Raw genomic sequence first — 10815 nt, forward strand, 5'->3', positions numbered from 1 at the left:
GACAGGAGTTGTCTGATTTTCCCAGGCCTACAGGCTTTCTCTGCCTTTTTAGTCACAGCTCCCTGTTGCACGGGCCCATGCCCTTGTCTCTCAATAGAGAATCTCTTGACACCCTGAAATCTCCAAACTCTGGAACCCAATCCTGGCATACCAAAACCCACAGAAAGTAGAAAAAAAAACACAATTCTCTGCTTAGAATCAATATAGTTAAATATATATATATATATATATATATATATATATATATATATATATATATATATATATATATATGTGTGTGTGCACATTGAAAGACATGCAGTTGTGCTCAAAAGTTTGCATACCCTGGCAGAAATTGTGACTTTTTGGCATTTATATTGAAAATATTACTAATCATGCCAAAACTGTCTTTTATTCAAGGATAGTGATCACATGAAGGCATTTATTATCACATAGTTTTTGGCTCCTTTTAAAATCATAATCATAACAGAAATCGCCCAAAAGGCACTGATCAAAAATGTACATTGTTTGGCCTTGGTACAGACACAGAAGGTGGCACACACAGGGTAAAATGGCATTTAAAGGTTAATTTCTCACATGTGTCTGTGTATAATTAGTCAATGAGTTTGTTAGCTCTTACTTGGATTCCCTTAGCATGCTAGACACTGAGGTAGAAAAGAACAGTCAAAAGACCTGTGTAACAAAGGAATGGAACTTTTTAAAGATGGAAAAGGATATAAAAAAAATACACAAAGCCTTGAATATGCCAGTCAGTACTGTTTAATCCCTTACTAAGAAGTGGAAAATTCGGGGCTCTTTTGATACCAAGCCAAGGTTACAGTAGGTATAGGGATGAGCCGAACACCCCCCCCCCCCCCCCCCCCGTTCGGTTCGCACCAGAACCTTCGAACGGACCGACCGGAATTTTTTTTTTTTAAACGGTTGTTTTTTCTGGAGCAGTGATTTTAATGATGCTTAAAGTGAAAAAAAATCCTTTAAATATCGTACCTGCTGGGTGTCTATAGTATGCCTGTGAAGTGGCACATGTTTAGAACTGTCCCTGCACAAAATTAGATTACTATAAGAAAAAAGTAATTTAAAACTGCTTGTGGCTTTAATGTAATGTCTGGTCCCTGCAATATGGATGAAAATCTTTGAGAAAACTAGCACAGACACAGACAGTACACACACCAGGTAGCTTTAGGTGTACATGTGCAGAGGACACAGGCAGTACACACCACAAAGCTTTAGGTGCACACTGCAGAGGACAATGGCAGTACACACACCACGTAGCTTTAGGTGCACACTGCAGAGTACATGGGCAGTACACACACCCCGTAGCTTTAGGTGCACACTGCAGAAGACACAGGCAGTACACACACCACGTAGCTTTAGGTGCACACTGCAGAGGACACAGGCAGTACACCACGTGAGAATACTGCAGCTAGCACCTGCCTGCCTGTCAGTAAATTAGGAAGAGCGAATCTAGCTAAACTATACAGTGTATAAATATATATACAACACCTGGGATGCATATATATCCTCTACACACTGTAACTTTAACTGACTAGCCTGCCTGCCTGCTCTATCTACCTACAAAAAATGACACTCTCTCTCTCTCTCTCTGTCTTCTCTCTCATAACCACCGCAACACACTACACAAGGCCGACCTGCAGGTGGCCTTTTATAGTGTGGGGCGTGTACTAAACCCCCTGAGCCATAATTGGCCAAAGCCACCCTGGCTTTGGCCAATTACGGCTCTCCGTTTTTTGCAAGCTGTGATTGGCCAAGCATGCGGGTCATAGTGCATGCTTGGTCAATCATCAGCCAGAAATGCACTGCTGTGCCGCAGTGAATTATGGGCCGTGACACGCCACTCGAATTTTGCGCGAACGGCCCAAAACGTTCATAATTCACTGAACAATCAAATATACGATGTTCGAGTCGAACATGAGTTTGACTCGAATACGAAGCTCATCCCTAGTTAGGTAGATCAAGAAAGATTGCAGCCACAACTGGCAGAAGAATTGCACAGGATACAAATAAAAATCCACAGGTAACCTCAGGAGAAATACAGGCTGCTCTCCAAAAAGACGGTGTGATTGTTTCACTCCCGGACCTGCTCACGACGATATACGTTGGCACTTTGAAGAGGAATATCATTGTTATGGTAGCTTTTCTTCAGTAAGCGATCCGGTTTCAGATAAAAGTGGTCTCTACGGTGGATTCGCCGCAAGATCACTTTTATCGGGGGCGGGAGAGGGGCCCATGCTCCGGTCATCTCCACTACTTACCGGAGCCATTGGTAGCGGTGGAGATGATCGGGCCCTCTTTCATGCTTGGCTGGCTGCCGACTGAGGGGAAGATGGCCCCCACGCAGCTTCATAGCATGAGAGGGCAGAAGCTACGTCAAACGTCACTTCCGCCCATAGCTCTTAAAGGAGAATTTTTTTTCAAATGACATTTTTTTTTATTTTTTATTGAATTTTAGTATAAATATGAGATCTGAGGTCTTTTTGACCGCAGATCTCATATTTAAGATGTCCTGTCATGCTTTTTTTTTCTATTACAATGGATGTTTACATTCCTTGTAATAGGAATAAAAGTGACTTAATTTTTTTCTTTTTTAAGGACAGTGCAAAAATAAAAAATAAAAAGCAAAATTAAATAAGAAAAAATAAAATAAATCGAGCTCACGCGCAGAAGCGAATGCATAAGTGAGTAGCGCCGCATATGAAAATGGTGTTCAAACCACACATGTGAGGTATCACCGTGATCAGTAGAGCGATAGCAATAATTATAGCCCTATGCGATCTCTGTAACTCTAAACTGGTAACCTGTACACATTTTTAAATGTCACCTATGCAGATATTTAAGGGTAAAAGTTTGTCTCTATTCCACAAGTGGGCGCAATTTTGAAGCGTGACATGATGGGCATCTATTTACTTGGCATAACATTATCTTTCACAATATAAACAAAGATTAGGCTAACTTTACTGGTGTCTTGTTTTTTGCATGGCATTCTAGCTCATTATGTAATACTCACTTGGGTTCAAAGCCCCCGCTGCGGTGCCCGACACAGCACCGGTTGGCGAAATGTCATCCCAGAGTTACTTCCGGGTATCGCGGTTCCGTCACTGTGATTGGTGAATGCGAGCGGGGGCCGCCAGTCATGGCATGACCTCCATTAGAAATGGCGCGATCACCGTTTCTAACGTGCGCCTGCACCGTTTTGTAAAGAGCAGGGCTCTTTTGAAAATATCTCCTAAACCATGGAGGTTTAGGAGATATTTCAAGCACCTACAGGTAAGCCTTAATCTAGGCTTACCTGTAGGTAAAAGTGATTGTACCACTTTAAGTATTTTTGATAAGCAATTTTTTTCATGTGTTTTATTGATCTATTTGTATGTTATATTAAGTTAATCATAATTTTGTGAACCCTTCTGGACCGAACACTCTCTCATTCCTTTGTTTGTCATTCCTTTGTTTTATGCATACTCACTATTTGAATCTGACATAACAGTAAGGAGAGGGTGGCCAAACTCCTAAATGTTTGATAGGTGTAATTACCAACATCTGTGAATGAGAGTGTTAACTGTTAGTGAAAAGGAGGGTATAAAGTCTGTATTGCTAAGCAGCCAGGCCACCCCCTTGAAAAAGTCGGAATAGACAAAACGTTGAGGCACTGGTTGAGCAGCAACTGGATGTAACTTTAACAGTGGTGCCTGAAGTAACATATTGGAAGTGATGCAGTGGACATTGGGTGAGGCCAAGACCGTGGTTTATTTTTCCTTCAGGCACAACACATCATGCAGGCATAATTACTAAACCGCATGTTTTTTTTTCGATCCACTGTACCTTAGAAGCAAGTTATTTCTAATTTCCACGATAACTTGCGGCAGACCTCCGCAATGTCTCCTGGGAACAATGACAAAAGCTCCCAGGAGACATTGCGGCATCGAGACTGTGACGGAATACCCGCACACTACCCGATTAATCCATATACTGGAAGCGGGCATTAACGTAAAGGATTACTAAGGTTCGCCTGCCCCTGACAGTGACTCGAGCTGGGCATCGCCGCTTAGTGAAGGATTGGCTCGGGTGGCTCGGCTGCTCTCGGCTGCTCTAGTCCTGCAAAGGGAACTGAGTTCCTGCTGTGAAAAAAGTGCAGGAACTCCGTTCCCACACGTTCCCACAGGACTTGAGCCCTGCTCCTGTTGTATCGCTCAGAAAGTAAATAAAATCTATTTGCCAAATGGTACATAGACATGTGAAATTCACCTGGCAGGGGTTATAACCCTTCCCTACTCTATCCAGAACTAACAAAAAATTGTTATGCATACACTTTAAAATCCAGTGCTCTACGATAATTATTTATTCATATCTGCCAAGCCACTGGAACACAAGTGTCAGTGACTCATATGGTAATAAAGAAAGTATAATGATGACAATACTGGATTATTAATTTTCTAAGCAAATCAGCAAAGGCAGCACTCCCATATACTATCCTGTCAGATTCCATTTAACTGTATTGCCGACCAGCTACCGTCATTGTACTGCGGCAGGTTGGCACGGCTGCAAGAATCATTGTAGGTGTACATCGGCCGCTTTATGAGCGATAGGGGGAACAACGCCAGAGCTGATGCTCGTGGCCGGTGGCCACGATGTCCACCAGTGGCCCGTGATTGGTCCTCAGAGAGACAAAATGGGGATCTGTCAATGTACACAGGCAAATCCCCATTCTGACAGGGGAGTAGAGAGAGGCCTGCTTTTCCTAGTGATCAGGAACAGTGATCTCTCTCCTCCTCCAGTCAGTACACTGCCCCCACAGTTAAAAACACCTTCTTAGGGAACACTTAACTTGATCACCTCCTAGTGTTAACAGTATACAGTAATCAGCGGTTACTTTTAGCTCTGATCGCTGTATGTATGTCACTGGTCCCAAAAAAGTGTCAAAAGTGTCCGATCTGTTCGCCCCAATGTGGCAGTCCTGCTAAAAATCGCAGATCAGCCCCATTATAGTAAAAAATAAATAAATAATAAAAATGCCATAACCCTATTCCATGTTTTGTAGACACTAAGGGGTAGATCCACAAAGAAATTACGCCAGCGTATATCTACTGATACGCCGACGTAATTTCAAAATTCCTGCGTCGTATCTTTGTTTTGAATCCTCAAAACAAGATACAACGGCATCTCGGCTAAATCCAACAGGTGTACGTCTTCGTACGCAGTCGGATCTAAGATGTAATTTTTCAGCGTCCGCTAGGTGGCGTTCCCGCCGTAATCCGCGTCGAGTATGCAAATTAGCTATTTCCGACGATCCACGAACGTACGACCGGCTGTCGCATTTTTTTACGTTGTTTCCGTTTGGCTTTTCCGGCGTATAGTTAAAGCTGCTATATGGTGGCGTACTCAATGTTAAGTATGGCCGTCGTTCCCGCCTCGCATTTTGAATTTTTTAAGTCGTTTGCGTAAGTCGTCCGTGAATGGGGCTGGACGCCATTTACGTTCACGTCGAAACCAATGACGTCCTTGCGACGTCCTTTGGAGCAATGCACCCTGGTAGTTTTTACGGATGGCGCATGCGCAGTTCGTTCGGCGCGGGGACACGCTTCATTTAAATGAAACACGCCCCCTACCCGCCGAATTTGAATTCCGCGTCCTTATGCTGCGAGAGATACGCTACGCCGCCGTAACTTATGGCGCGGATTCGTTGAGGATTCAAACCAACTAAAAGTAAGTTACAGCAGCGTAGCGTATCTTAGATACGCTGCGCCCAGAGCAGATGTATGTGTATCTGCCCCAGAAACTTTTGCGCAAACAAATCAATATATGCTTTTTTGGGATATTTATTATAGAAAAAAGTTAAAAATATATATTTTTTTCAAAGTTTTTACTTTTTTTGTTTATAGCATAAAAAATACCCCCAAAAGAAAGCTCTATTTGTGGGAAAAGGAGGACATACATTTTGTTTGGGTACAGTATCGCAGGAGCGCTCAAATATCAGTTAAAGCGATGCAGTGCCGTATCGTAAAAAATGGCCTGGTCATTAAGAGGACAAATTCTACCGGTCCTTAAAGCGGAGGTTCTGTGGGAAAACGTTTTTCTTTTTAAACACTAATCTGCTGCTTTTACTATAGTATTTCTTTTACTCACATGCAGTGGCGGCTGGTGAAGTTTTAGGATGGGGGGGCGCAAGACCCCGCCCATTTATGTTTGGCCCCTCCCACTTATCGTATTGTACCCCTTATATAATCCATCTACTCCATCCCCTGTATTCCACTTGCTTCCACCCATAGTTTCAGGAGTATACAGCTCAGCATCACAGGACAGAGTATACAGCCACAGAGTATACAGCCCCAGCATCACAGATCATAGTATATAGTACAGCCTTACAGATCGGCACAAACAAACTGAAAAATTACACCGATAGTAATGAAGGACTCTAAATTTGCATTTAGCAGGTGATTATGTGTCATTCCTGCTAGATAAAATATAGAAAACCTTAATGTTTAAGTCAACTGTTAAATAATGCAATAAATTTAGCAGGAATCAGTGAATTTTTTTAAAACAGTAAACAAACTTTATTGCACAACAAACAGCAACCAAAAAAATCTTAAAGTAAAGGTGACTAAATACAAATGAATGCCACATTCACATTCGCACCAGTATAATTATTTGAAAAAAAATTTTGCTCGCCTCTCTTTCTGGCTTGCAAATTTTTCAATGACCTTCTGGTTGAAATCAGTCATCTCTGTCACCACTCTCTTTTCCATGGACAGCATGGCCAATGCATTCAGCCTTTCCTGGGTCATGCAATTTCTCAAAAAAGTCTTTATCCTTTTTAAGGTTGAGAAGCACCTCTCAGCTTCTGCTGTGGTCATGGGTGTGGTGATCAGGATCTTCAGAAGAGTGACAGTCTCTCTAAATCCTTTTTTTAGATTGTTCTCCATAAACAGCTGAAGTAGGTCCACAGCACCATTACATTTTCTGAACTCGTCTGTGCAGTAGATGAGACTAAGCTCTGTCTTTAACTTGCTTTTATTGAGCAGTGGATAGGCCTTCAAAGTCTTACTGAGTGCATCCTCCGGAAACTCCATTGCGTACTGTTCAAACTTGTCTGCTTGAAGCAAGGTGGCACTAACAAGGTGGTTTGTGAAGGAGAAACGTTGCATGGTGTGCAAAAGTATGGTATCACAGACCTATGGATTGAAGGAGAAAAACAAAAATTATGTAGTGAAGACAAATGTCAATGTCATCTCTGTTAGCTCCCTGAGCATCAGAAATGCAGGAAACTTGACAAACTGATCTCCCTTCATAACTTAAAACTGGTCATTTTAAATGTTCAGTTTTAAGTTATAAAAGAAGATCAGTTTCAGTGGTTTTGAATCCATAACTTCTCAGAACTCCATAAACATGAACATGACATTCTTAGTAAATATGTCAGGTTTCATGTATTTCTGATGCTCAAGCAGCTAACACAGATGAAGGCTGTAATACTCATGTTATCCACTAGAGGGAATAACAAATCCTTTCAGATCTCATCATTTTTATATGAATATTGTAAGAAAAATATTTTTCTTTATAATCTTCATATCTATTTTAGAGAGCTATCAAAAAGAAAAATATTGCAACAAATAAAAACTCACCTCAGATGCAATGCGTTTATGTTCTCCCAGATTCAGCGAGCGCCGCCTCCTCTGTTGAGAACCACCTTGAATGCTTTGGTCAACCAGGGATGGGATAGAATCTCTGCAAAATGTATGAACAATAATAATAAAAATAATAATAATAACAACAACAACAACACATGTAAAAGGAGGAATACAGCTGCTACCTGATCTTCATAACGTCCTTCTGGAACTGCTCGATGCTCCCCTTAATGTGGACTGAATCTATGTCCTTCTTCTGGAGTTTGGCATAGAGGAAGTCCACATGGGGCATGATGGTGTGGAAAAGCGTCAGGAAATATTTAAAATCCCGATGCTCCAGCATCGCGACAAAGCCTGCTGCCTCTCTCATGGTAACAGGGTCAAAGTCACCTGAGTCTCGGATTTCTTCAAAACAGCGGATGAGGTCCTCTCTGTGCTCAAACACCGTATTGACAGCACGGCTGTGGAAGTTCCATCTGACACTGCTTGATGTCGGTAGTCTATGAGCAACTATTTTATCAAGCACATCTGTGCGCTTGGGTGATCTTGAAAAAAAGCTGGCAAATCCTCCAAGGTTTGCAAAAAATAGTCTCACTTTGGGAATTTGAGAAGTGGCTTGTTGCATTATTAGGTTCAGCTGATGTGCATAGCAGTGGATATAATGGGCATTTGGGTACACATCTTGTATCTTCTTCTGAACACCTGCAGTGGCACCCCTCATCACACTCGCTCCATCATAAGCTTGGGAGATCAGCTTATGTTTCTGATCCTCTGGAAGGATGACAGCAAGGCGCTCTTGTAGTGCTGTAGCGATGGAATCTGCTGTAGTAGATTGCAGAGGAATAAACTCCAAAAACCTCTCCTGTACGTTGTTGTTGGCATCAATGTAGCGCAGTACAATCACAAGTTGGCACTGTGTGGCAATATCGGTGGTCTCGTCGGCCTGGATTGAGATGAAATCGCTGCTCCGTGCTTCTTGGATAATGTGCTCCCTCACAACAGACAACATACAGTCCAAAAGCTCGTTCTGCACAGTTTTTGAAGTTCCCTTGAAAACAGTGGCATTCTCAAGGTGCTCTTGCAAAACTCCATCAAGAGAAGCAACAAAATCCACCAAGCCACGGAATATCCCAGGATTCTCTGATCTCTCGCTTTCATCATGGCCACGCAAAGCCAGTTCAAATGCACCACAAAATTTTACGCAGTCTATTATTCTAGACAGGATGTGACGATTTTTTGTGACCTCTTCATTGTGTTTTCTAATGCCAATTCTGTAGCCTGCATCTAGCTGTTCGCCAATGCTACGCTTCCCAAAAAACTCAAGCCTCATGAAGTTGTCAAGATGGCTTTTCGTCATTTCATGCCGCTTGCACTTTTCAGTGAGATGCTTTAGGTCGCAAATTCCTGTTGATACCCACAACGTGTCAGTACCATGACTTCGAAAAAGCAAACAGGGGAAGCAATAATAGGCATTTGTCACATCACATCCAGCTAGCCAACTCCATTTGTTATATGAAGTGGGGGAAAAGCTTCGAGTGTAAACTCGACCACGATCACTTGACCTCTGCTGGATTTGCAATTTGGGTTGATGTGGTCCAAGCTCCTTTATCCTTTTTTTTTCATCATCTGAACGCCTTGTGAAGGGCACTTGCTTCAAAGATAGAACTGAATTGTCATTCATTTTGAAAAACAAATTCCACAATGATCAGTACCTATGAGTCAAATGAGAATCAGGGTAAGTTTATAAGATAGGTATGGCTGCCAAATCCAAGTGTCTATTTCATCAAATGTAGCCTCACTGTGCACGTCATATGCAGACTCACTGTGCCCATTAATTGTAGCCTCACTGTGTCCATTATGAGGGATTCCCACCATCCCCGTGATGAGTTCCCGGGTCTGTACACCCGCTGTGCCCATTATGAGGTGTTCCCACTATCCCTGTGCTGAGTTCCCGGGTCTGTACACCCGCTGTGCCCATTATGAGGTGTTCCCACCATCCCTGTGCTGAGTTCCCGGGTCTGTACACCCGCTGTGCCCATTATGAGGTGTTCCCACTATCCCTGTGCTGAGTTCCCGGGTCTGTACACCCGCTGTGCCCATTATGAGGTGTTCCCACCATCCCTGTGCTGAGTTCCCGGGTCTGTACACCCGCTGTGCCCATTATGAGGTGTTCCCACTATCCCTGTGCTGAGTTCCTGGGTCTGTACACCCCTTGTGCCCATTATGAGGGGTTCCCACCATCCCTGTGCTGAGTTCCCGGGTCTGTACACCCGCTGTGCCCATTGTGAGGGGTTCCCACTATCCCTGTGCTGAGTCCCCGGGTCTGTACACCCGTTGTGCCCATTATGAGGGGTTCCCACCATCCCTGTGCTGAGTTCCCGGGTCTGTACACCCGCTGTGCCCATTGTGAGGGGTTCCCACCATCCCTGTGCTGAGTTCCCGGGTCTGTACACCCGCTGTGCCCATTGTGAGGGGTTCCCACTATCCCTGTGCTGAGTTCCCAGGTCTGTACACCCGTTGTGCCCATTATTATGGGTTCCCACCATCCCTGTGCTGAGTTTGTGGCTGGCTTTTATACTGGCAATAGACTTCAGAGAACAGGGTACATTATGTAGCTTCAACCTGATCACCACATTTTTCAAGGTGTTCTGGATGCATGTTTATTCAATATTGCCATGTGAAAAACACAACCAGGAATTTTCAGTTTATCTTCGAAAAACAGCTATCAGTAACAGTTGTTGTTTTGGGGTATTTGCCTTTAGATTGCACACTTGAAAGGAAGTAAAGACTAGGGGTCTCCAAACTATGGCATGACAACCACATCCGACCCACTACAAGATTTTACCCGGGGTCTGCATCATATACCACAGGGCTCTGCACATCAAATACCAGGCTGCACATTATACACAAGGCTCTGTACATCATATACCACAGAGTTTGACAAATTTGCTTGGAATCTAGGAGTCAGCTAAAAAAGTTAGGAGCCAAAGCTCGCGCGCAGAATGAGCAGCGCCCGAATATGTAAACGGTATTCAAACCATACATGTGAGGTATCGCCGCGATTGGTAGAGCGAGAGCAATAATTCTAGCGCTAGACCTCCTCTGTAACTCAAAACATGCTACCTGTAGAATTTTTTAAACGTCGCCTATGGAGATTTTAAAAGGTAAAAGTTTGTCGCCA

The 10815-nt window shown here is 43.3% G+C and overlaps 1 protein-coding gene across 1 annotated transcript; it reads right to left on the minus strand.

Moving 5' to 3' along the window:
• Positions 1–6365: 6365 nt before the first annotated feature.
• LOC120926652 (zinc finger MYM-type protein 1-like) lies at positions 6366–9487 on the minus strand. Its single transcript, XM_040336775.1, has 3 exons — positions 7820–9487; positions 7632–7734; positions 6366–7184 (listed from the first exon to the last, which is right to left on the minus strand). The coding sequence occupies exons 1-3, from the start codon at positions 9313–9315 to the stop codon at positions 6657–6659; spliced, it is 2127 nt and encodes a 708-aa protein (XP_040192709.1). The 5' UTR covers positions 9316–9487; the 3' UTR covers positions 6366–6656.
• Positions 9488–10815: the final 1328 nt, after the last annotated feature.

The sequence above is a fragment of the Rana temporaria genome, chromosome 2, assembly GCF_905171775.1.
Source record: "Rana temporaria chromosome 2, aRanTem1.1, whole genome shotgun sequence".
Taxonomy (NCBI): domain Eukaryota; kingdom Metazoa; phylum Chordata; class Amphibia; order Anura; family Ranidae; genus Rana; species Rana temporaria.